This window comes from Eubalaena glacialis, chromosome 7 (assembly GCF_028564815.1).
Source record: "Eubalaena glacialis isolate mEubGla1 chromosome 7, mEubGla1.1.hap2.+ XY, whole genome shotgun sequence".
Taxonomy (NCBI): Eukaryota; Metazoa; Chordata; class Mammalia; order Artiodactyla; family Balaenidae; genus Eubalaena; species Eubalaena glacialis.
The window spans coordinates 20,541,030-20,569,017 of NC_083722.1; the positions used below are offsets into that span (position 1 = coordinate 20,541,030).

The 27,988-nt window shown below is 38.6% G+C and overlaps 1 protein-coding gene across 3 annotated transcripts in view; it reads left to right on the forward strand.

Annotated features, from left to right (window-relative positions):
• Positions 1–27,988, forward strand: part of CARMIL1 (capping protein regulator and myosin 1 linker 1) — a 325,537-nt gene that overhangs the window by 176,913 nt on the left and 120,636 nt on the right. For all 3 annotated transcript variants that reach the window (XM_061195770.1, XM_061195771.1, XM_061195772.1), the window contains exons 12-16: positions 11,948–12,034; positions 19,239–19,342; positions 21,748–21,825; positions 21,971–22,047; positions 25,052–25,156. In XM_061195770.1, the coding sequence (XP_061051753.1) occupies positions 11,948–12,034; positions 19,239–19,342; positions 21,748–21,825; positions 21,971–22,047; positions 25,052–25,156 (451 nt within the window). The remainder of the gene's footprint in view (positions 1–11,947; positions 12,035–19,238; positions 19,343–21,747; positions 21,826–21,970; positions 22,048–25,051; positions 25,157–27,988) is intronic.

The following is a 27,988-nucleotide window of genomic DNA, read 5'->3' on the forward strand; positions in this document are numbered from 1 at the left end:
CTGTGCTATACAGTAGGACCATGTTGTCTCTCCATTCCAAATGAAATAGTTTGCATCTACTAACCCCAGACTCCCAGTCCATCCCTCCCCCACCTCCCCTCCCCCTTGGCAACCACATGTCTGTTCTCTATGTCTGTGAGTCTGTTTCTGTTTTGTAGATATGTTCATTTGTGTCATATTTTAGATTCTACATATAAGTGATACGGTATTTGTCTTTCTCGGAAAGAGGATATTATTTTTAAACTATTGTATTGGTTTTTTATTGCTGGGTAAAAAATTACCACAAACGTGGCAGCTTAAGGTGACACAGATGTATTATGACACAGTGTTTTGGGGTCAGAAGTCTGGGTAGAGGTTAGGTGGGTTCTCAGTGGCATGAGGCAAAAATCAAGTTGTTAGCTGGAGCTGTGATCTTATCTGTGACCTGGGGTCTTCCTCAAGCTCACTGATTGTTGGCAAAATCAGTTTCCCGAGGCTGTAGGACTAGGTCATTATTTTCTTGCTCGCTGCTTGCCAGGGACCACTCCCGGCACCTGGAGGCTGTGTTCAGGTCCTTGCCATGTAGTCCCCTCCTCTCGCAACATGCCTGTCTGCCTCGCGTTCCAGGCCAGCAGAAGCACATCTGTCTGATGCTCTACTTTCTTTTAGACCGCTCACCTGTTTGAGTCAGACCCACCCAAGATAATCTCCCTTTTGATTAACTCGGAGTCGACTGATTAGTAACCTAATCACATTCATAATATCCCAGCATATTCATTGGTCTGTCCCACACACTGAAGAAATTCTAGTGGGTGTGTTTACCAGGGGGCAGGAATCTTGAGGACCATCTTACAATTCTGACCATCACAAATGTTTTTTAATTTTTAACAAGATTTGAATGTAAGAATAGAGAGAAGTTGAAGGACTAGATTTCATAATGAGGCAAAAGAAGTTTTCATTAAAAGTGTTTGTGTGAGTAGAGGGAAGAGTCAGTAGGTTTAGAAAGTGAAACTTGAGAGTTTGAATTCTCAGTAGGAGAATATTGATGGATGAGGTTTAAGATGAAGCAGCTTTATCTCTAGAGGGAATACTTCGTTTTCATTATCTATTGCAGATGTTTTCCAGCATTGTTGAATAAGGGCCTTTCATCTTGTGATGTTATATATTTGATGAGGATTAATTATTAAACTGAGTTGAAGATACTGATATAGACATTCAATTCTGCTTTTTTATTCCTGATATTGACATTGTTCTTCATTGAAAAAGATACCCATGTGGTATCCAAACAAACATTCGAAGAGGGACTTCCCAGCATCTGAAGTAGTGAACCTAAAGGAAGGTTGAGACTGAATTGGAAAACTCGTTCACATGAAAGACACTCTCAGAGATATATAGGGCCAAGCTGAAAATAATGGATACATATCCCCGCAACAGGAGTTTCTCTGGGGTTTAGTCTTTTCTTTAAGAAAAGCAACTGTTCTATTAGTCGAATGCTACAAAGAGGTGACTGTAACAAAGTGGAAACCATGTAGATCACCTTTTATAGACATGAGGGCTGTTTGGCTTTTGTTTTTAAGATGGAAGGGACTCAAACATTTTTATCTACTGACAGGACAAAATCAGTAGTTGTTAAATGCCAGTTGTTAAGGATGTGAAATCCAGAGTGCAGTAAGGGACACTCCTTAGTCATCAGGCAAACACAAATTCAAACCACATTGAGATACCACTTCAGAGCCAATAGTTTGCCTATAATCAACATAAGTGTTGGAGAGGATGTGGGAAGTGGGAACTCATGCATTACTGGCGGGAGTGTAAAATGGGGCAGCCTCTTTGGATACTGGTTAACCAGTTGCTTCAAAAGTTAAACACAAATTTGCTTGATGACCCAGCAATTCCACTTCTAGGTGTTACCCAAGAGAAATGAAACATATGTCCACAAGAAGACTCGTGAATGAATGTTGATAGCAGTGTTATTCATGATCGCCCCAAAGTGGAACCCAAATGCCCATTACTGGTGAGGGGATAAACAAAATATGGTGTATCTGTACTGTGGAACACTACTCAGTAGCACGAGAGAATGTGGCACTGATCCTGCCTAAGACACGGTTGAACCCCCAAAAACGTTACGCTCAGTTAAAGAACCTAGACCCCAAAGACCTCTTGTTATTGTTTGGGTTTGGGAGGCAGTGAGGGGCAGGATGAGTCTGAGGCTCTTCATCTTTCTTGTGATGTGCATCATATGCCCTGAGGTGCAGCCCTACTGGACAACCTTACCTACTGGACCCTCTCCTTTGGTTTAAACTCCTGCAACAGTGCTTCCTTCATTCTGCCGCATTGTAATTAGATGTGGATGTTTCTCCACCAGCTTAGTTCTCTTCCCTACTTCTGTCCGTCATTCTCTCCTAACCTTCGAAGACACACTACATCTAGCCTAAGACCTTGTACGTAATCAATAAATATTTTCTTTAAATTGAATTTGATTTCATTTAATCGAATTCCCTTTTGTGGTTTTTAAATTGCAGTTGAAAACCATGGTGACGTTTATAGAGATTTCTTTTGTACAGAGTCAGAACATGTATTCAGAGATGACATTTCCCTGCCTCTTTCCTCCACTTTCCTACCTGTGTGACCTGATTTTGTGCATCTTTTCACCTACCTGCAGTCTGTTCCCAGGTGTTAGAACCATGAATCCTTCCAAGGATGTTTTCCACAGCTTGATATGTAGATACCGACTCTTCTGGGTGTTTTCTGCTCACTTACATTCAAGCTTTGACACTCCTGACACGTTTCTGCCCCGTCTAATTCATTCGTTGCTGTGTTTGCCGGTGCTCTGGGACAATTGCCAGCACCTGTATTCCCCACCTTTTTTCACTCTTGGGGCTGAGCCTCCTGAACACGAATTCTTTACAGGCTTTTTTTTCATCCAGGCTAAATATCTGAAAGTGATTGGTAGCTTTTCTGCTCCTGGATGGAAAGTCTACAAGAAATCCAACTGAGTGTAAAATATTTACAGAAACTTCAAAATAGGGAAAAATTTTCATGACTTTTTTTCTGAGCTTTTCAATGGCAAACAATAAAAAAGCATGGGGGAGGAGTTTGCAATTGAATTGTTTAGTCTATAAAGAGAGACCGAGCCCAGGAAGATTATTTACAAGGAATTGCAAAGAAACGCAAGGCAGTTTGGCAGCCTAGAATTCTGAGGAATTTAAGCACCAAGTGGAATTTGATTTTGTACCTGAACCATCGTTTCACGGACTTATTTGGAAACTCGAGAGAGGAAGTTTGGCTCCTTGCTTTGTGATATGAAAGTTGATGCAGCAAAGCCCTGATATTTACAGCTCAGCTTCCCTGTCAGGCTCGTGTGCAGAGGACAGGCAGCCTTCTGTTGTTAAGGGGCTTGGGGTGGAGGAGGCTGAAGTATGATTTAGTAGGAGGGGTGTAGTGTGTATGGGCAATGTTTCCAATGCTGGATGCCCTGCTTCCGCTCTGCAAGAGCCCCACAGGGCAGTGAACGGACCACACACATGCACGAGCTCCTCTTATCCTGGTTGTGGGGCCGGCCCTGCTCCCCAGCTTGCTCTCGGCCTTCTAGCCCAGTGTGTTTTCAGATTGTAGGTCAAGACCTGGTAAGCATTAAAAAAAAAAAAAAGAAGAAATAGAATAGAAAATATCAGAGTGCATTTTTCAGGAAAACTTGGGTTTTAGTTTTCTATTACATGTGTATGTGTTTATTTTGGTATGAGGTTCCTGCATCATGATGACAAATCTCTTTCTTTATGTGGGTCATGGTCGAAAAGGCTTGAAACTCCCTGTTCTAGCTGAACTTCATTAACTAGTTCTGTGGTGAGTCCTCTGGGCTGACCTAGTATCTGAACCAGGGTGTTTCAGTCATCACCTCGTGACTAATCCTTTGGATCTGATGACTTTTTGGATCAAAGTTGAGTGTTTTTGGGGAATGCAGCTCTTCTCTCTCTGCTCATTTCACACACTTTCCTTCCCTAAATGTCACAAGCTCTGTGTTCTGTTCTCCCTAGTTACCCTTCCCAGTTACCCTAGATTTTATGATCTTAGCCTCATCAGGAATGTCTGTCCTTATTTCCTCCACTCACTTTGTTCTAAATTGGATTATTTTGTTTAAAGATGATTTAGAATCCTGTCTCGGAGTGCTTTTCTTTTGGAAATGTTGACCTGAAGCACCCAAATATTTTTTTTTTCTCCAGCCATCTGGTGGTGGCTCTGATTTGATTTTCTGGATGAGACAAGATAAATAGATTCTAGAATTGTCCCTTACATTTTGGGGTGCTGTATGTCTTTCATATCTCAGTGTATACCAGTGGATTCTGGAGTCAAAATACATAGGTTCAAATCTGGGCTTCTCTACTTTACATCTGAGTTTCCTTGGACTAGTTACCTAACTTCTCTATGCCTCAGATTCCCCATCTCTAAAATAATAATAGCACCTCCCACATAACGGTGTTCTAAGGATTAAATGAGATAATACACATAAAAGCCATAAGAATCACCTGTCACATACTATGCACTCAATTAAGTGTTAACTTTTACTACCATATTTGATTCATAAAATAGTCTTGTGAAGTTAAATAGCACAAATGTCATTATTCCCCTTTACAGATGAGGAAACCATGTTTACATAATTTCGAAAAGCTTGCAGAGTCATACCTAGTACCGACAGACTCTTGTTGAGAATTGCCTTAGTGATCAGTCAGTCAGCCTCTTATACCGTGGTTGGGATTTTCTGATTTGGCTGTCTAGATTTCCCTTGGAAGTGGAAGGAAATAATTTTGTGTATGCGATTTGGAAAACATTGGCTTTTTCCATAGCACGTCAATGCATTTTCTTAATCACTTTGATATTTAAAGAGGCCAGGTTTCTGCATGACAGCTACTCAGCAGAAAGTACTTTTGTTTAGAGTCATGATTTCAGCCATATTTAATTGATATTTTTATGGTTATACAGGGTAAAGCAGCATTTTAAAAACTGCATAGATTTGGATTTTAGGGCATTCCAAAATTAAGTGTGTTGACTGTTTTTTCCCACTAGTCTTTTATTCCTATATTCCTAGTTCTTGAATCTCTTTCACTCAGCCTTATATTTGAAATGGAAATACTCCATCGTGTTTTATTTATTTACTTAGTTTTTTTTTTTTTTTTTAGTGTTTCTGAACTCTCCAGGGAAGCCATTGGAATTAGTAGAAATCTAAAGATTTTAACTCTCACCTGTGTTCTGACATCTGCAGTGTCAAATCTGTATGCTTTCTAACAGACAAGAAAGAGGTCTTTTGTTCCCTGTATCATGTTGCTAGAACTCAATAGCAGGATTTTGTTAAATTATTAATATTATGCTTTCAGTCAACAAGGACCCACCTTAAACCGTTTTTTTCAACCATGTGAATCACACTGATTCCAGAATATCAAAATTTTAGAGTTTTATATGTTATTGTCATAGGCTTTTAAGTACATGCATGATTAATGGGTTAAAACTGCAATGTCAAATTTAATTTCCTGTCTTAGGAAGTTAATTACATCAGATGGCAAATTATAATTCTAAGCATTTTATAATTACTTTTTTATTAGTCATAAATATTTTGATAATAGTTTTGTTTTGAAAGGAGAAATAAAAATTTGACCATTTTTTTCTTCTAAATTTGACACATAGTAAAACAAAAATAAATTACAAGAAGGGTTATTCATCCAGTAGAATCTCCAGATGAAAGCTTTTGGTGATAAATTTCGTTTTAATTCACAGCTCTGAAGGCTAAGTTTTGCTTTATTTGGGGGGCAGAATTGAATAGTTTTGGCCAGAGGTTGAAAAGTCTCTTCTGTCCTTTCTTTGTGGGGAAATGTTTTCTTGATGATCAGTTTCTTCCATGGCACTATTGAGTAACTAACTTCAGGAAGTACAAGGCAGGTTAATTTTTTTGTTTTTCCTGAGATTTTGGCTGCCAGCCACCCTCAATTTATTCATGTTGCCAAGACCCCATTTCTGAAGTCTGCCATAGTGGAGGACCCTTTGTGTAATAATGTTACCTTTTTATCAAAAATGAATTTAGTTTTTTCATTTTCAAAAAACTGAACAGTACTGACCCCAGTTATGCCTTTCATTCCATTAGCACTTAGCAAGGGTGTTTCTTTAAAGACGAAATATAATATACTTATGAGTTGTGGATGCCTAGGAAACTAAAACAAAGCATTTCATCAGGAAAAAAAGAAGCTAGTAACTTAGTCTGGGATTAAATAAAAAATACTTTAACCAAACAATCTTGTATCTGAGACTTTAGTCCTTTTTACCTTTAATCCTGTTTACCTTTAATCCTGCTTTTTTTGTTTAAAATAAATGCTCAAACATGACTTTATTCACCTTTATTCTAACTTAGGAGCTTCACTTTTTATTACTTTCATTACTTAGGGTGTGATAGTTCTATTTCTAGAGAAAAGTATTGTTGGATTATTTATTCTTTTTTGTCTACCTTCCTTTTTAAAAGAAAGTTTACGATTAAGGAATGAACAGATGGGTGGGTGTCACCAGTAGTGTAAAATAATTGTTCCATTCTGGCCTTTCATTTTGTTGTAGGCATTGACAATTTTATGTGGTGTTCCAGGTGTGTCTGACAGAAAAGAAAATATTGAAAGTTTAGAAATTATCATTTTCTCAAAGAACAAAGCAAAACAACTCAAGTCAACCTGAGTGAAACAAATTTGAAGTTTAATTTTGATCTAACAGATATTTTCAGCATGATTTGGGGGTATATATATACATTTTAAAACATTGTCATAGCATATACTTTGCTGAGTGAAAAAATACGTGAAAGAATTGGTCATGAGGGGCTTCCCTGGTGGCGTAGTGGCTGAGAGTCTGCCTGCTAACGCAGGGGACACGGGTTCGAGCCCTGGTCTGGGAGGATCCCACGTGCCGCGGAGCGGCTGGGCCCGTGAGCCACAACTGCTGAGCCTGCGCGTCTGGAGCCTGTGCTCCGCAACAAGAGAGGCCGCGATAGTGAGAGGCCCACGCACTGCGATGAAGAGTGGTCCCCACTTGCCGCAACTGGAGAAGGCCCTAGCACAGAAACGAAGACCCAACATAGCAATCAATCAACCAATCAATCAATAAATAAATCTTAAAAAAAAAAAAAAGAATTGGTCATGAGTAGTCAATGATAACTCTTGTCAATATTTAAAGTAAGAATCTGGTGTCCTTTCCTCTTCCATACCTAATTTTTTTTAAAGACTTAACTTTTTTAGAGTAGTTTTAGGTTCACAGCACAATTGAGAGAAATGTAGAGAGATTTCATATATTCCCTGGGCCCACATAGGCATAGCCTCCCTCGTTATCAACATCCATCAGCAGAGTTAAGACATTTGTTACGATTGATGACCCTCCATTAATGCATCGTAATCACCCAAAGTCCATAGTTTTCATTAGGGTTCACTCTTGGTGTTGAATGGGTTTGGACAAATGTATAATGACATGCATCCCTCATTATAGTATCATGCAGAGTATTTTCACTGCCTGAAAAATTCTGTGTTCTGCCTGTTTATCCTTCCTCCCCATGCACCCCCATGCCCAACCCCTGGCAATCACTGGTCTTTCTACTGTCTCCAGCGTTTTGCCTTTTCCAGAATTTCGTGTAGTTTTCAACTACTATGGGTAAATACCAAGGCATGTGATTGCTGAATTACATGGTAATAATAAGTTTAGTTTTATAAGGAATCACCAAACTGTCTTCCAAAGCAGCTGTACCATTTTGCATTCCCACCAGCAATGAGTGAGCGTTCCTCTTGCTCCACATCCTGGAACATTTGATGTTGTCAGTGTTCCAGATTTTGGCCATCCTAATAGGTGTGTAGTAGTATCTCATTGTTGTTTTAATTTGCATTTCCCTGATGACATATGATGTAGAGCATCTTTTCATATGCTTATTTGCCACCTGTATATCTTCTTTGGTGAGATATCTATTAAGGTCTTCAGCTCATTTTTTGATTAGGTTGTTTATTTTCTTACTGTGGAGTTTTAAGAGTTCTTGTATATTTTGAATAACAGTCCTTTATCAGTTGTGCCTTTTGCAAAGATTTCCTCTCAGTCTGTGGCTTGTCTTCTCATTCTCTTGACATTGTCTTTTGCAGAGCAGAACTTTTTGATTTTTTAAAATTAATTTTTATTGGAGTATAGTTGATTTACATGTTGTGTTAGTTTCTGCTGTACAGCAAAGTGAATCAGTTATACATATACATATAGCCACTCTTTTTTAGATTCTTTTCCCGTATAGGACATTATAGAGTGTTGAGTAGAGTTTCCTGTGCCGTACAGTAGGTTCTTATTAATTATCTATTTTATATATAGTCGTGTGTATATGTCAATCCCAATCTCCCAATTTATCCTTCCCCCTCCTTGGTAACCAACAGAACTTTTTAATTTTAATGAAGTCCAGCTTATCAATGATTTCTTTCATGGACTGTGCCTTTGCTGTTGTATCTAAAAAGTCATTGCCACCCACAGACATCTAGATTTTCTCCTCTGTTATCTTCCGTACCTAATTTTCTGAAGTAACTTTTTTCATTGAAGTATAATGTACATTGATAAAAGTTTGTGAATCCCAAGTTTACATCTTAATGAATTTTTACAAAGAGGATGCTCTCATGCAACCTCTACAAAGATCAAGAAATAGGACGTTACCAGCACTGCACAAGCTTCTCTTTTGTTTTGCCCCACCCTTCACCTCCATCACCCGGAAAAGACAACTACTATTCTGACTTCTGTTATGATAGATTAGCTTTATTTATTCTGGAACCTCACCACTATAGAATTATATAATACATACTCTTTTATATTTGTCTTCTTTTGCTTTTCTTTGTTGAGAGGTTTTTAATAATAGATTTATTATTTTCTTAAATAGAGGAGATTATTTCTTCTTATGTAAATTTTGCTAAGTTATATTTTTCATGTGGAATTTCTTCTAAAATGATACATTTTTTGATCTGTAGATTTTTTTTATACCCTTCAGGTCTATTTGTAGTGTCTGCAGGATCTCTACTGGCATTCTGTTTTCATTTCTGATTTATATAATTTGATCCTTTTCTTTCTCTCTCTTTTTTAAAGTCTTGCTGGGATTTATTAATTTTATTGGGTTTTTTTTTTGAAGAACAAGCTTTGGTAAATTTACTTATTTTATGACTGTTTTCTGTTTAATGATGTCTTCTCTCTGTTATTTCTTTCCTTCTGTTTATAGGGATGGAGTGGGGATTAATTTGCTTTTTTTTTTTTTTTTTTTTAACACATCTTGAGATGGATACTTTGATAATTAGTTTCCAGCTTTTCTTCTTTATTCACATATGTATTTAGGAGTGTAGACTTCACTCTTTTTTTTTTTTTTTTTAAATGTGATGATCCATTTATTTATTTATTTATTTATTCATTTATGGCTGTGCTGGGTCCTCGTTTCTGTGCGAGGGCTCTCTCCAGCTACAGCAAGTGGGGGCCACTCCTCATCGCGGTGCGCGGGCCTCCCACTATCGCGGCCTCTCTTGTTGCGGAGCACAGGCTCCAGACGCGCAGGCTCAGTAGCTGTGGCTCACGGGCCCAGCCGCTCCGCGGCACGTGGGATCCTCCCAGACCAGGGCCCGAACCCGTGTCCCCCGCATTGGCAGGCAGGCTCCCAACCACTGCGCCACCAGGGAAGCCCCTAGACTTCACTCTTAAGGAGGGCTTGAGTTATATCCCCCAAATTTGATGTCATAATTTTTAAAATTTAAACAAAAATTTTTAAAAGATTTCCATTGTGATTTTTTTTTTCTCGGACTCATTTGTTATGTAGGAATATATTGCTTAAGTTCTAATTATTGGGGGATTTTCTATAATTTCTATAATTTTCTAATTATAATTTTTTTTATAATTCCTATCTTAATTCCATAGTAATGGTAGCAGTTAGAGAACATACTAATAGTTTGAAAATATACTCTGTATGATTTCACAGAAGTTAAGGAATATACTGTTTGTTGAGACTTGCTTTATGACTCAGTAGATGGTCACTTTTGGTAAACTTTCCTTATGTACTTTGAAGAAATATATTCTGTAGTTATTACGTGCAGTGTTTTAAATATATCAAATAGATTTTTTTCATTATGCTCTTGATATCTTGTATATTTTATAGCTTTTTTGGTCCATTTATCAGCTACTGACAGAGATGTGTTTAAAAATCTCCCACTATTGAGTGTGTATGTGTGTGTGTGTGTGTGTGTGTGTGTGTATACACACATATATATGTATAAAAATACGTGTATTTTCTTTTTTTGCCATTAGATTTACTTTATATATTTTGAGACTATGATATTCAGATTGTGCAGATTTAAAACTATTACATCTTCTTCATTAAAGAAATATCTCATTTATCCCTAGTAATACTTATTAAAATCTAACGTGTTTTATATTATTACAGATAAACCAGCTTTCTTTTGGTTAGATTTGCAGCATATATCTTTTTCCATGCTTTTAGGTTCACTTTGGAATACATGCATTTCTAAGTGTGTCTCTCAAAACCATCTGATGTTATTGTTTAGCTAATCCATCTTTAAGTTTTAGTCTGAATACTTAGTACATTTATATTTAATGTTAAATAAATGTTTATTTAATGTTAATAAAATGATTGATTTATTTGTGTGACAATCCACTATATATCTGTTTTCTCTTTATCACTTTTTTTTGTTGTTCCCTTTTCCTCTCTCTTTTTTTGACTTTTGTATTAATCAAATTTTCAAAATTTCTCCATCTTTTTCCTCTCTCCCCTCCCACCGCAATACATTTTACAAGAATGTATTGACTAAATATCAGGCCTATTCCCTCTCTGCAATTAACATTATGGATTAACATTTTCAAATCTCTAGAAATATTTTTAATTAAAAAACCTGTTTAACATTATTTAATCCAGTGATTGTCAAACTTATTTGGGAAATGCTGTGGGAGATAGGTAGGGTCTCCCAGTACCCTACCATCCTTGGGGAAATGCCCATCTAGAAGCTTCATCAAGCTGAATGACGTTTAGGTTATTTCTAGAGTAGTACGTATTAATTGATAAAATTTATATATAATTTGGGGTTATGTGATAGGGCAGCAGCCAGCACGATTGTTCCTTATTGGTGCCTGGAGTTTGAGAATCAGTCTGTGGGACCATACAGTTAATACTGTTTTAGGATTCTTCCCAAAACATGCCCCCTGGGAAGGTGATAACTTAGATACAGCAGGAGGTTGGTTGAAGGACCTGTAGGAAGAGCATACATTCATCTATTACTTATTTCCACCCAGAAAAGTCTACATTCATTACAGTCCTTGGGTGAGTGAGCTGGTTTTCACAGTAGCCTACTCTGGCCATTAAATTTAGAGACCACCTGATTTTTATCACTGTAAATTCCTTGGGATTAATTTTATGTTACCAAACGTAGGTTAAAGGTAGTTTAAAACATGCTCTGTTGCTTTGTCTGAGGTTGTTAGCCATAAGCCAATTAAATATTGGAATCCATCTGCTTAAAGTGAAGCTGTTATCTGAATAGTTAATATCACATTGTTTTTCTTGACAATAATTAAATAGCATGCATCCGCTCACCCGGAAGAGTGATCAGCTCATTAAGACACAGGTTAAAAAGAAAAGGGTCGAAATTATATAACTCTTCCCAAGACTATTTGCATTTGAAATAGCACTATGAGGAGAGGATAATACTTGGTCCAAAGAAAAACATCTCTAATGGTAAAGTTTTGATAATTGTGCTTTTCTCTTACCCTATAGGTAGGACTGAAAGTAAAGGAGCCATGATGGTAGATGATTAGAAAACGGTGTCTAACATTAGAAAGAAAAAACGATCACTTAAATTGGAATCAAAGTTAATTTTCAGGCATTGTAAAACAGATGCAATCCTGACAACTTAAAAATTCTAACAATCCCCGTTTTCCCTTTCTTTCTCAGGTGTGTCGTCTTTAAGTATTCAGTTTGCCAAACTCCCAAAGGGATTAAAGCATTTAAATTTATCTAAAACCTCATTGTCACCTAAAGGTACAGTATATCTTATTTACTTAACTGTGTGTCTATAATATTTCTGCTGCCCCATGGTACCTTACATAGTTTGAATTATTACTCGTTGTGTATCTGCATTTAAAAATGTAGTTGACCCTTGAACAATGTGCTTTGAACTTCCCGGGTCCACTTACATGCATATATTTTTCAACAGTAAATACTACAGTAGTACACGGTCCACAGTTGGTTAAATCTGCGGAAGTGGAGGAACCATGGATACAGAGAGCTGACGATTAGTTACATGCAGATTAATCCCTGCGTTGTTCAGGGGTCAGCTGTATGTGTATTATAGTACTCTGGCAGTTTTGAGATAAAGAAGTTATCTGATTGGACTTCTGGTGTTCTAAAGTGAAATGCTTTTAGAGTAGAGAATAATTTTCAAGTATACCTGTGGTCTCCAACTTTTTAAACTTTGAGTCAGGGAACGCTCACCTGGCTGCCTCCTGCCTCACATTCCTAGAGGTAGCTGGTTGTGTTTTGCTGTTGTTGTTTTTGTTTTTGATTTAGCAATGTTTTGTTTGTTTTTATTGAAGTATAATTGACCTACAACACTCTGTTAGGTCCAAGTGCGTAAGATAGTGATTCGATATTTCTGTACATGACAAAATGGTCACCACTGGTTGTGTTTTTCTTGGTTCATCCTTGGAAAGACATCAGCCACCCCCACTTCCCCGTTCCCCCTTCCCCTCCAGATGGACTGTCTGCTGCACAGAAAACAGTTGGGCCTAACTGCCCAGCCCAGTCACCGCTGTAGCTCTACCTGCTCTATTTCCTGTCCTGGAAATTGCCTTTCCTTCCCCAGGTTCTTTCCTGACTCCACTCACCATCCTCTCAGTTTTTCAGTTTTGTTCTTATTTTGCTACATCAGCACCGTCACAATAATAATTAAAATTTCCCTGCATACACCGTGCCTTTGTATACACTTCGTATTCTGCTTGAAAAGCTTTTCTTTCATCTTGTATAGGGAAAACCTCCATTCTTGCCTTCCTTCTGTGTTTCTCTTTCCTGTGCATCTCCTTTTACTACTCACACAAAATGTCTTACTTCTGACACCTCTGGTCACCAGATGTGTGGAAGTTTTTCCCTCACAACAGGCAATTCTCTGTGACACCACCTAGGTGTCCTACAATTCAGCTCAGTATCTACCTGGGGATGGCACGAGATCCTACAGGTTAAGGGCTCAGTCCCACAAGACTGCCATGCCCCCCGACCGCCTTTAGATACCCATTCACATGCCCAGGTTATCAGAGGTTCCAAAGACCCCCCTCCTTGAGTTTGATTAATTTGCTAGAGTGGTCCACAGAACTCAGGGAAACACTTACTTACGTTTACTAGTTTTTTAAAGGGTATGATAAAAGATACAGATGAACAGCCAGATGAAAAGAGATTTAGGGTGAGGTCTGGGAGGGTCTTGAGCCCAGGAGCTTCTGTTCCTGTGGAGTCGGGGGGCGTCACTCTCCTGGTGTGGATGTGTCCATCAACCTGGAAGCTCTCCAGAACCCATACCATTGGGATGTTCATGGAGGCTGCATCACGTAGGCGTGGTCAGTTATTAACTGCATTTCCAGGCCCTCTCCCTTTTCTGCAGAAGTGTTGATGGGTGGCGGTGGGGCTTCTCAGCATGGCTTGGTCTTCCTGGTGACCAGCCCCCATCCAGGAGCCCACCAGGGTTACCTCATTAGAACAGAATATGCTCCTAATGCTCTTACCACTTAAGAATTTACAGGAGTTTAAGGAGACCTGGGTCAGTGTCAGGGTCAAAGACAAATATTAGAGCAAGGGATGTTTCTAGTGCTCTTATCACCTAGGAGATTACAAGGGTTTGAGGAGCTCTGTGCCAGGAACAGGCATGGGAGCAGAGACCCATATGTATTTTCTCTTATCTCACACATCTCCAAATATTCTTGGAGAGCTTCAGTTTATTTTATAAAACCCTCATCTGTGATCATCTCTTCTGAGACGTCTTCCTTATTCCTGAGGCCTCAACAGAATCAATTTCTCTTTCCTTTGTGTCACTTCTAGATCATATCTAACATTATTGTATAAATGTGGTGTCTTCCCTACTCGAAGGGGACTCTCCTTGCAGCCTCTGTATCTCTCGTCTCCGTATCTCCAGCACCTGGCATGGTGCCTGGACCATTGTGGGTGTTTAGTGAAAGTTTCTTGAATTGAGTAATTTCCCATTCCTTAACTATATCACTACCTTTTGAGGGCAGTATGTGTAGCGATTGCTGGTTCTTTTGCACATTGCCTAGGTTTGAATCCTAACTTCTTTGCTCACTATAAATATGCTTTTACAATCTCTTGGTTGTACCTACCTCATTTGTAATATGGAAATACGAGCATCTGCTTCATCAGAGGCGGTGGGATTAAATGCGTTAATACGCATACAGTGCAGTTTTTGGCACAAAGGGCCGTGCTGTCCCGGCCGCCATCATCTTCTTCCTCTTCCTTCTCCCCTCTCCTCTCTCTCCCTCTCCTCCTCCTCTCCTTCCTCCCTCCCTCCCTCCCTCCCTCCCTCCCTCCCTCCTTCCCTCCTTCCCTCCTTCCCTCTGTTGTATGTTTTTATATGCTTTTATTTCGCCTGGGACAACTGCAGCGTCACACCTGCAAATCTGGTGAATGACTGCTCCTCCTGGAAGATTCAGTTTCTATCTTATTTTCTCTTTGAAGCCTCTCAGACAGCCTCCTCTCACCACACCCTGTGGGACTAGATGTTCCCTTCTCTGTGTTCCATAGCACAGGAATTTGTAAATTCCTCAATTTTAGTGCGTCTCGCATTGTATTTTGGTTGTGTCCTAGCCTGGGAGGTTCTGGATGGTAAGGGCTTTGCCTCATTCATTGCCATGTCCCTGGCACCCAACACGCTGCAAGTTCTCACTAAATGTGTCGTGGATGAGTGGGTGAAGCAAAGTGGTCCCGGAATGGTTTTCTATCCATCTAGTCGTACTTTATCCTGACCATACAGTTACACTGAGTGATTTGAAATTGTGGTTGGCTCCATACATCCCATGATTTTATGTGCACACATTTGTACCCACATGTTTAAGATGAAGGCATAAAAGTAACTTTCCAAAGGGAAACATTTCCCCAGGAGCCAGTGTTTTCTGTCTTGATGCCTGAAGCCATCTACAGATCTTAAAGCTAAGTGTGTGTAGTCCCTTTTTGTTATCACTGTTCTACCTCAGCAAATTAGTTTCATAAAAAACTTTTTTTTCTGATGATTATCAATGCATTACATATTTATGGTAAAGATTTAGAAGATACTGAAAAGTATAAACGAGAAAGCAAAAATTACTTGTAATGCCAGTACCAAGCCATTACAAGACTGTCACTGTTGACAACTTGGTACCCATCCTTCCACACTGGTTTCTGCCTGTACATAGTTTATTTATATACATACCTACAAAAAACACTCACATGCATATATGCGATTCTCCTGTGCTTACTATCTCATAAGCTTCCTCCCCTGCTCCCTGTAGTAAATTGTGATCATTTATGTCAGTAAATACTTGGTCCACTTTCAAAGGCTATGCCATAGTTCAGCCTATACAAAATGTTCCCTAATTTATTTAAATGATCTGTTGTACATTTAGATCATTTAAAATTCTTCAGTAGTGCAAAGAACACTAAAATGACTTCTATATCCAGTTAATCGTCATGTGTTAATTTCTTCTTTAGGATAAATTCCTGTAAGTAGAATTGCTAGATCAAAGTTTGCAAACATTTTTAAAAGCTTTTTCTGATATTTATTGTCGAGTTGTCCTCCAAGTATTTCATATAACCCTCTTTACACTCTCACTATCAGTGGGTATTGTTCTCTTTTTTAATTGTTTATCAAGCATATGAGCAAAAGTGTTCTGATATTTTAATTTTAGTTTCTTCAGTTATTGCTTAAGTAGCTTTTCCCACCTTGTTCCTTAGTCACTTGTATTTCTTTTGGAGGAAATTGCTAGTCCCCCTCCTCTGTTACTATTCTATTTACAGTGTCAATTTTTTTCTTTATTCATTTGAATTCTCCACACATTAAAATGTTAATCATTTATTATGTGCTTCATAAGTCTAACTCATTTTTTAGGTAGAGGTTTTTTTGTTTTTTGTTTTTAAACTTGATTATATTTATTTAACTTATTTGTTCATTACTATAAGACAGATAGAGGGATGTTATGATCATTTATCCTTCTGAGGGCAGGTTTGGGTTCTGAGGCACCTGAGTGCTACCCACTCGCTGATGCCCTGTCCCTCCCAGTGTGATAAGAGTGGGCAGATTCCCTAGGCAGAGCTGGGTTCCTCAGCTTCCTTGTGAATCAGGACAGCCCCACATGCCCTATACCCTTCACAAATAAAGATCAACACCTTTATCTCTTCTCTGCAATAAAATGTGTTTGAGAATTAATATTGTTTTATAACATGTGACCCAAAGAATTTTAAGTTGCCCTTCCTAAGATGTATATCGTGAAATGTTTTTTTAAAAAATTGATTTCTTAAAGGTTTTCAGTATTCTTGCAGACTGTCACAAAGGATCTGAAAGGTTTTGCAGGTTCAGTAACTCAGATTAAATTGCAGTTTTAAGCTTTTGCTGAATTTGACTCACATTTATATTTTCGTTCTATGAAAACATTTATATTCATGGCTCATAATTCAAGACAGATTTTTTTTTTTAATCTGCCCATGACATCCACACTGTCTCCAAATATCCTTTCTCTTCCTCAGATGTTAGCTAAGTGATAGTTTTCTGGATTTCTAGTAAATGTCCTGCTGGTTGCCAGATTATGTCAATGCAGGGCCATCTGGTACCACCTTTTTCCAGCTGTAAACACTCCAATAATAAATACGAAGAATGGTCAAAATCACTAGACAACCAGAATCGAGGATAGCATGAAAATCTGTGCAGAGTTTGGGTTGGAAGAGCCCTGATTTTTTCCATCCTATATTTTTGTCATTTCCTGCTATTAGTGTGTTATTAACACAGGCCTCATGTGGATGTAGGCTCCAGAGGTGGGGGAGGAAATCCTTCATTCTGTTTCAGTAGCTTGCAGCTGAGCTGATAACATGATTCTCTCCCAGTTCTATTCAGATGTTGGCCAACTGCCAAGCGCCCACGCTTGTCAAGGAGCGTTTTGCTGTCAAGACTAATTTCACCTTCTAATTTCGGACTTTATTTATTGAGTTTTGTTATACCGCACTAAGGACATAATTTTACAAATGATTTTCTTGATGAGAGTCTGATATTTTCCACAGGTTTTGGACTCAATTATTCCATTTCAAAATACATTGATACTACCAATAACAGGACAAACTGAAGGAAGTTGGTCATTTAAACAATCATAGAAGTTGCCTCCAGAAATTAACCTTTTCTATGGGCCATTGCAAGTTCCTTTTATCTAACAATCAAATCTCCACCTCCTTCACTGCAAAGCTCTTGTCTCTTACCTCTTTGATAGTATTGACCTCACTAGATTATGATTATTCAACTGTCTGGGTCTCCCACTGGACTGGCTTTGAGAGGGTAAAAGAGTATCCCCTGGGTCTCAGAAGCCCACGCCTGGTATACAGTAGGCCTTAAATAAAGATTTGTTGTATTGAATAAATATTCCTCGTGTAGCACTGGCTTTTCATCCTGGAATTTATTTAGCTTCTTTCGTGGTGGTCTTTGAAATTTTTGAGGGCAAAGAATGGGTCTTATTTACACATATCTCCCGAATCCCCAGCATTTGATAAACATGTTACGAGCACTTAATAAATGTTGAGTTAATGGCCAAGAAATTCTTCCACGTACTTAAGTAAAACATTTTCCCCTCTCTGCCTCTGAGTCTTCTCTCTACAAACCCAAATGCACACTCACCATCAAGAAATGGCTCAGTAGCCTTTATTGGACACACACTGGAGTTGGTTCTCTGTAACTCGCCAAAGCTGAAGGATGAGGTAGTAACCCCTCCATAAGTGCCACGCACCAAACATTCTAAACTTGGAGCAGAGTACTGCTCGAGTGTGGGGTGGTACTTGTAACCCTCAGCTTTTTTCTTTTTCTTGGCGTGCCTCCTTGGGTCCTGCAGCCGTGACCAGTTCTGGCCTAACCCTCGCACCTTGTCCTGATGAAGGCTCTGTCCATGTACAGACAAAAACCCCGTTCCCTGTTTCCCTTTTGGGTGGTTAAGATAGGCTGGGATTTTCAAGAAGAATTTTACTGAAAAACAAGAAAAACAGAATGATTTATGAAAGTATACCCACCTTAGAAATAGCCATATTTCCAAAATATACGATTTAGAACCATGGACTTTCAGTAGAAACATGAAGAGCTTTGCAGTATCCATGTCCCAGTTATCTGAAGAATAATCATCAGTGATAATTGTGTGTATTGACCTCTTTGAATCCCAGGGAGGGACCAGCCTCTTCTGGGCTCCCATTTTGAAGTGGCCTGATGAAAATCTACCCACCACAAGTTCCTGACTAACAGGCCTGTTTCAATTCCTGTTACCCACAGATAGTAGACCATACCTCTCTCTCCACAGAATAATCTTACCCTCCTCATGTGTTCATTCTTTGTTTTTTGAGGTGGTATTATCAGTTTATTTCAGTTGACTTTAACTTGAACCATTTATGTTATGTATATAAATAGTGTGTAGAGTGTTAATTATCAGTTTTTCCTTTTGATTGCTTCTTCCATTGTGTACAGGTCATTAGCTCTTTGTAAAGTCCGTTTCAATCTAAATTTTGCCTTGAGTATAATATGTTAAGTAGAGCAGTACATTCCTGTATTAACTTCCAAGTGCTTTCAGTAGCCTAAAGTATCTGAATTTGCATCTGCATCCTTTCAATACTGTACATTAAGGCAAGAATCACCTGGCAGGATTAAGAGAAGGACGAAAATGATCAGTTAGACTGCTTGCATCATCTTAAGACTTCAACGTAAAATCCTTTCCCTCCACATCATTAGAAGTAGAACAAAATGAAGTTGATTCTGTTTCTTTCTCCTACTCGGTGAGTTGGTCGTGTCTGTGACTAACCTGTTCTTCCTGAGAAGATGTCAGAAGACCATCCTAGAGCTGCCTTTTGGGGACAGGGCTTATGGTTAACCTCAGTCCTGCAAGTTGATGGGGCTGCTAGACCATTTAAAGAAACTCACAAACCTCATTTTGGTTCCTGGAGTGGAAACTGAGCCTGGATCTCATCAATGTTGCAGGGGTGAATAGCCTTTCTCAGTCACTCAGTGCCAACCTGTTGACCGCCACCACTCTTATCCATCTGGACCTCTCAGGGAACATCCTTCGCGGAGATGACCTCTCGGTAGGTTTTCTTTTCCTTACTGCCATCTTCAAAGAAGCTGTACTTACTAACCCTGGAATAATTTTGAAACATATTTCCCCACATCTCCCTTTATCATGACACCTTCAAATCATTTAGTCATGAGCTTATGAAGAGTTTTAGAGAAATGTTCCAGAGCCTTCCTTTATTAAATGTAGCCTATTCTAGAGATTTTATCCCCCTCACTTAAGATTGTTGAAGTTTAAATTGTTTTTGGAAATACTTTTTCTGAAGGAATTTTTTTCTCCACTTCAAAACATTATTGCACCTGTTAAAATTGCCTGATAAGAAAGATTGGAAATGTAAAATGAATTATTTCATCATTAAATAATATTGTTAAGAAGACTGGTGGTTTCTTAAAAAAATAGTTTGTGATGGAAAGGGGATATTGGGATGAACTTCAGTCCCATATTCCATGATTACAGTAGAGAGGGGGAGGGTTAGGAGTCAGCTGGGGCCACTCTTGAAAGTTTGAGTGTGAAGGCAAAAAGTTTCCCCTCAACTATAACAAGATTTTTCATGCAGCTGAATCAGTAATATAAATGTTTGGCAGATCCTATTGATACAGTGAATTAGGTATGATCTCATTGCCAGATGGGGTGAATAGTGCCCTCTAGTCACAGGATAGAATTTGGAAGAAATGCTCCCTTACCAATGGGGTGGGACCCACAGCACATGGACCTCTTCAAAGGACCTTAATTTACATTCCATTGCTTTATGGGAGTGAAAAACACTGTGACATGTATTCTCATTTCTCTTCTGTTTTCCTTTCCCTGTAAGACAGGGAATGTTGCCACAGCCCTTTTTGTAGTTATTTTCCTCTCCCTTACACTTGAACTCATTTACATAATATTAATACTTGCTTCCTGGTGTGCCATGACTTTTTCAGTGTGTTGTCCAATTGTAGTTGTCACTTTCACTGATGATTCATAACTCTGCTCCCTCCCAAGATGAAACAAGGATTCCGATGTGAAACCACCAAAACATTACAGTGACAAACTAGCAGAATAGAGAGAAAGGTAAAAGAAGAGCCTGAAGATTAAACAAGAAGGCTGCTAACATAGGGGCATTGATAGTCACCCAAGACAGCAAAGTAGCCAGCCAGGAGTCCTGTCCCAGCTTGCCTCTGGGGAAGGGCAAGTGGAATGATGAAGCTGAGTGACAGTGGGCTTCTAGCCCTGACAGGCTGAGGTTCTGAGAGCCATTCAGCAGGTGCAGGGAGGGGCTTACCTGGCCCTGTGCTTTCTGGGAGAGCAGCCTAGCAGGGGCTGCTGGAGAAGTGTTGGCCAGGTAGGGTCTTGTCACCGCTTGAGGGTGATTAGAGCTTCCCCAGCTGGTGGCCAGGAGTAAAATCACAGTGCCAGGCAAAGACAGAGAATCAGATCTTCATTAAGTCAGAACAAGATTATTTTTCTGAATCAGAACTTTTCATAATACAGTACATTGTATGTCTGGTCATTCTAAAATATTTATAGGCCCGTCTTTTGCTATTCTGAATTCCTTGGTTGAGAGGAGTTTTCTCAAGCATCTATAGCTAAGCTGCTACACTTATGAGTCTTTGCCAAGGACTAGGACATCTCAATGTAAGCTTGTTTGTTTTTTCAAGTATCTCATGGCATCCAGTGAAGCAAAGCAGTATTTAGCTATTTGCTTGGTGGCAGGAGCTTGGATTTGGTGTGCTATTGGTGGATGCTGGCAGTTACTACTCACACAGGGCTATTAGAGAATAACAGAGAGTTATTAATTTTATCGTTTTGATAGCCTTGCACGGGGATGAGGGTATAGTTTAGGCATTGTGACACTCTAGAAACTGAAGGGTCTTAGTTATAAGTGAGATTAAGGAAAAAAAAAATTCTAATAGTACTGTCAGGCCCTTGTTAGATTTTGGAAGTAACTAAGGATAGAAAAATTATTTTCTTGAACTGAAGAGAGTACAGCCCGAGACCACCATCCTGTGGTTCAAATTCAAATTAGTGGCTCCTTAAACACTTTCAAGAGTGATTAGCATTTTGATAGGGTGGCTGCAATTCAGGTGGTATTTCAATCTCAGCAGTTAAAATTAATTAGCACTGTTCCAAATTGTATAATAAAAATGGAGCTAATCAGGAAAACTAAGTCATGTGTAACAAAAAGGGGGTTTGGTAGCCAAGACTCCATTTGGCCTTTTTTAAACTTAAACATACTTTAAAATATTCTTTTGAATTTTGCTCTCAGGGAAGGCAATGGAATGACAGAAAATTCTGCCATCCTCTTGGGAAGAGTAGAGGATGATCCTCAGTGGATTTGGGCAACTTGATTTTAAAATATTAACATCGTGTGTGCGCGTGCGAGTGTGTGCATGTCTGTTTCTGGATCCTAACATATTTGGTTTTTGCTTTTTATTCAAGTCCATGTACAGTTTTTTGGCCCAGCCAAATGCCATTGCTCATCTGGATTTGTCCAATACAGAATGTTCCCTGGACATGGTAATATTTTTTTATATTGCTCCGGGGGGGGTCTCAAATATGGGGGTCCCATATTTAGATGGGAAACAATGGGCTTTCTTCCCAATAAAATATTCTCCGAGTCCTAGAAATATTTGAAAATAAGAGAGCCTTGTTTCTTTCCCAGGTCTGTGGAGCTCTTCTCCGTGGCTGCCTTCAGTATTTAGCTGTGCTCAATCTCTCCAGAACTGTCTTTTCTCACCGGTATGGATTTATTCCTGCTATCATTATCATCTAGGAGTGTCTTTGTCTCAGAGAAAGTTGTAGTGAGATGAAAACAGAGTGATAAAGGGTGAATGTTGTGCATGAAAGGAGATGGTCCTAAACCATTATCTATGAATATTAGACCTTGAAAGTTCAAGTTTTTATTATATCTTTTTTCCCTGCAGGACAATGTTCTTATCAATAACTCCAGACTGCCTATATGAACGATGTAATAATGTACTATTTCTCATATGTGGACAGGCATTCTCTCTTAATATGGTAAAGACCCTTTTAGAAACTTCTATGGGTGTTTCTCAGTAATGCACTTTGAATTAAGTATCAACTGTGTCTGGGAGATAAAGAGAATCGTCATCCCAGAGCTCATACATTCTGATTTGTAGAAGTGGAGGGCCCGCCTAAGTACCTCACTTCTACCTTCCCGACTTAGAATTGTTTGCAAAATCAGGCAGTAGATTAGAAGCAAAGTATTCACACACAGCAGCAACTTAGAATGGCAGAATGCAGAAAAATTATGAAAAGTACATGGGTTATGTAACTGTGGAATTCTGGAACCATCTAGTGTATTAATACAGTTCAACACTTACCATTTGTAATTATTACCACAAGTCGTAAACAATGTTTTAGTCATTATATGCTCTTTAATAACATGGAGAATTGCTTAATATTAGAAATACCTCCTTTTTTATTGGTTAACTTTTTGAAAACTTTACATATTCAAAGGGATAACAGTCACTTGTTTGGAAAATTCACAATTCAGCATGCTTTATTCTACAATTATGCCTCATAGTGAGTTATTCTATATTTTAAAGTATTCTTGGTCCATTACTTCTACAGTATGTAAATGTCTATGATAGCAAAAATATGCCACATATACCTCAATAGGATAAGATCAGAGAGAGTAAAATGTAGGAGATAAAATGGTGGGAGAAGTTGAGAGTTTTCTAAGATACTTTATTTCAAAGGCCTTAGAGGGTATTAACTTGACCACCCAGACCACTCATGTATTTGAAGTCAGCTTATGAAGCCATGCTTTGGTGGAGCTATAATAGACTGAGGAACTGGGTTAGAAATGATATCATAGACGATAAGGATTTTCATCTAATCAGCTCTTTTGAATTCATAATACTGTGAGTTCTGTGATGACTGGTCCTAAGTAGAGCTATTAAGCTTATAGAGCGGAATTGTGCTAACAGATTTCCTTGTCTTCCAAATGAGAGGTTGTGATTAAACTGTTTAGTACCCACTACCTTACCTAGATATAACCATAGAAAGCCCTTAGTAATTATGTAGAAATTGCTGCATTTACACTGAGTTGTGGATTGTTAGCCAGGCTATTCATACTTTGGTTCACAGATAATTTCATAAGTGTAGCAGTCAGGATAGGTCAGGTTGTTCCAGTAACAAATGATCCCCCCAACCTACCACCCTCTCCACAGCTTTCAGCAACAGCAATTTTGCGACATGTCCCTTATGGGTTAGCCGCATCACTCTGGGAGGCAGAGCAGCCTCTTTCTAGTACGTTGACAGTCACATAGTAGAGGAGAAAGAATCATGGTAAAACTTGTCTCTGGAAATCACACACATCACTTCCACTCACATCCCATTGTACTTCAGGGAATACAAGGCAGGTTAATTTTTTTGTTTTTCCTGAGATTTTGGCTGCTAGCCACCCTCAATTTATTCATGTTGCCAAGACCCCATTTCTGAAGTCTGCCAAAGTCTGCTCATCAGAAAAAGAAGGTATATATATATGTATAACTGAGTCACTTCGCTATACAGCAGTAATTAACATAACATTGTAATTCACCTTTACTTCAATTATTCAATTAAAAAAAAAAAAGAAAAAGAAAAATGAACCTGAGTAGACAAGCGTCTGTCGGGGGACCAGAGTTGTTTGAAACGTCTAATATGTATTCTACCAGAATTCTCTTTCCTCTTAAGTGTATTTTTCATCCTCTTACATAGATATTCTGGTTGCTTAGGTATTTCTTCTCAGCCTGAAATTGTCCTGTTTTAAAACCTTTTTCAAATATTGACAGGTTTCCTAGACCTCTGTACATAAAATACTGTTGAATGTTATGTGGTTGAGTTCGACCCCTAGGACGGCCTCTGCCCTGAGAGTCTATGATTCCCTCCACAGAATATGAATAACTATCATTGAATAAGTGTTTACAATGCATCAGGCTAAGTGCTGTACTTACTCAAACCTTCCAACAATTCTAGCAGATAGAACAAAACAAACAAAGCATTCGTATTCCAATTTTGACTCTGGAATCTTTTCTTAAATCTTCATAGTGCAGTGTTGACTCTGTCTTCTTATTGAGTTGTATGATTTGATTCATATACGTCCCACTGGAATAGCAAGGGGACGTATTTGGAGGTTATAAGCATTTCTTTTTGGAGTTTTGTCTTTATTCTAATATTTGGCCTGAAATAATTAGATCTGTGGTATGGATATAAGAGCCGAGTAGGATATTCGTCATGCAGGCTTCTTGCCAATCAGACTTGACATCTGGTCACAATCTCGTTGCGTCTGAGACCTGCTGCATCTGAAAATATAGCCAAACACAGGTAGTGATCCTTAACAATCTGATGCCACCCAGTGGGAAGGCTCTTTAAATTGGTGAGAAATATGTATCTTCTTTGACTTATTTCTTAAAAATTCAAATATGGAGTTTCCTGAAGAACTAGGAGGTGGAACACAATGAGTTCTTTGGCTACAAAGAATAGGAATAAAATGTTTTAAAGACTTAATGACATTTCTTAACCTCTCCTACATCATTTTCGAAAGTACACTGAATTAATTTATTTAACTTTCAGACATTTTGTTTCTTTTTACCTGTAAATTTCTACTGAAACACAACCAGTTCATGGATTATTTCACAGTGTTTGAATTTACCGATGAATAATTGTGCCAGTTTGGAAGTGGGGTGCAGAGATGGAAGTTTAACTTCATGTAAGACTCTCATGTTTTGTTTTTCAGGAAAGGAAAAGAAGTACCCCCATCTTTCAAGCAGTTTTTTAGTAGTTCTCTGGCTCTGATGCAAATCAACCTTTCAGGCACAAAACTGTCTCCTGAGCCCTTAAAGTGAGTGGTTAATTCATTTTATCCAGAGCTTTTAAAGTTCAATTTGTTACTAGGAATGTGCTTGAGGGAAGGGAAAAAGACATACAATCCTAAGACAGACAAGGCAGATAAAAATGCCTTTTTACTTTGGGTCACAAAGGAAGTCAAATTCTTTCTGAGTACATTGTACGCTTTTGATATTATTGCATCTTCTGTGAAAAAAAAAATCTTCCTTTGGTTTGTGACCTTGGCAATAGTCACTGATCTATAAAAGTTGTGTTTCTGGGTACCATCACCTTTCTATTGACCTCTGTTCAGTCCATTTTAGGTGTATTCTTGTGTGCATTTTAAAATCTATTAATTCTCAATATTTCTACTAACAGTAATAATCAAAGGCTATACACGTGTGTACAACAGAAACAATTTTTAGGTGCTTTGTTTTCTGAATTACCTAGGTATCTATTTGTTTGGTATTTTTACTTGGCAGGCAACTTATGGGTTAATATCCTCAGTGTAGGTGTCATGGTAAAGTTGAACTTTTTAGAATAATTTGTTATCCTTGAATTTCTTTTCACCATTGCCAGAAATAATCAAAAGAGCTATAGAATCTAATTCTCTTTGAGTCAAAAGAACATTTTCAAGTAGTTATGAATACCTGCGTTGTCAGATGTGTTCAAATGTATGCACAGATTTCTCCTTTCCCCAGCTGACATGTAAATCAGCATTCAATTGTTCCCTTGCAATTTGTATGAAATGTTAAAATCAATGTCTGCTATTCGTTCTACTAGAAAATTAATCATCTAATTTGTAAATTGCCTTTTCTTTTCTTTTTGAGAGGTGTGAAATTCTTGATTAGTTTTCTACAAAGTACCATATGACTAAAACAATGGATGCCTTTAAGAACAGTTGATCCACCTGTGCAAAAAAAAAACTCCTGATGTTATAGCGGCCTGTTTTTAAAAAAAAAAAAAGAGGAAGAATTGAATCTTTATATTAGAGATCTCTAAATATAACAGCTGCAAATTGTAAAAACATCACGATTAGGCTGTTTGTATGGATGTTAATAAAGCTATCAGCATCAATATTCTAAAGGGGATCCATTATAATTTAACCACACTCATTCATTCAAGTGATATTTATTGAGCATTTACAACAGACTAGATGCCAGGAGGGCACTGAGTAGAAAGCAAAACCAGACTTGCTTTTATCATTATCATATCAGCGGGAGATTAGCATATTCAAAGTAGTTTTAGTGATAGGTACATGGTATACTAATTCAATGTTGCTGGTTCCTGTAAAATATAGAGTAGTTCTTCATTGATTAGTATAATTGATTTTATAGAATAATCCTCACCACAACAACACTGGATTTACTGTACTTTATTGTAGGTCAGTGTTAAATCTTGTGACCTGTTGTTATTTAAGTTAATGTTTAATAATAAATCAGTACTGGCAGACCTTGGAGATGTTGCGGGTTTGGTTCCAGATCACTGCAATAAAGTGAGTATTGCAATAAAGTGAGTCACATGAATTTGGGGGTTTCCCAGTGCATTTAAAAGTTATGTTTACACTATAGTGTAGTTTATTAAGTGTGCAATAACATTATGTCCAAAAAAATGTACGTATCTTAAATAAAAAACACTTTATTGCTAAACAATGCTAACCATCATCTGAGCCATCAGCGAGTTGTAATCTTTTTGCTGGTGGAGGGTTTGAAATATTGTGAGAATTACCAAAATGTGACACAGAGACATGAAGTTAGCAAATGCTGTTGAAAAAGTGGCACCAATAGACTTGCTTCATGTGAATTGTCGTAAACCTTCAATTTGTAAAAAAACGCAATATCTGTGAAATGTAATACGATGAGGTATGCCCGTAGTCTCTTCAGGTCTGTGTTTTACTCAGTAAAAATTTTAATATGAGGAAAAAGCCTTCATGGCCAAAGATTCTGTAAACAAAATTCCAGATGTACATTTAATGTGATACTATAATTTGAAAAGATATAACAAAACTGAGGTGCTTGGGTTTGCCTGTGAGGGGGTGAAGATGGAAGGGAACTTGCCAAGCACTGCCCTAAGTGCTTGGACACACAACTGGGTACTTACCCACAAACTGTCACCTGCAGTGTTGACAACAGCCATGGGAAGGTATCATTATCCCTATTTTACAGCTGAGGAAATTGAAGCTCAGAGAAGCTAAGTAATCTGTGAAAACTCACTGCCATCGCAGGTTGGGTTTCCTGGGAAGCCAAGTTAGAGATGGAGATTAGCATGTAGGATGTTTATTAGGAAGTGCTCTTGGAATCCCATCTCTGGAGGGGGAGCAGGAAGAAAGCAGGATGGGACAGAGGGCAAGTTGAACTGGGGCTGTCACAGTGAAGACCTCAGCCAACCCAAGACCTCAGGATGGGAGCTTTGTTGCTGGAATGTCCCTGAGCTGGGGCGAGGAGGCTGGGCCTTTATACCCCTGTGTTGATCAGTCCTTGGATACAGGCTGCCCCAGAATCAGATGTGACCTTGGGCGAGGCACTCGTCTTGGGCTGAGGCAGCCCCCAAAGAGGACTGACAGCTGAGGGGGCTCTGGGAGGTACATTGCAGAGTCCACTGCTGTCAGCCAGCGGACACTGACTCATTCCTGTTCCTAAGCCCACAGTGTATCCCCAAGCACCAAGAGGGGCAGAGGGAGGCCCTCATTTCTTAAAGGGAGATCAGTAGCCATAAGAGAGTAAGCTAAAGAAATGCAACTTCTTTTGATGTAATTGCTTATTTCATAGTTGTGTTTTTCCTTGGAGGCTCTTTTCTGTCCACGTTAAAGTATTTCGGGGCTTTGTAAGAACATGGTGACGCTGCCAGA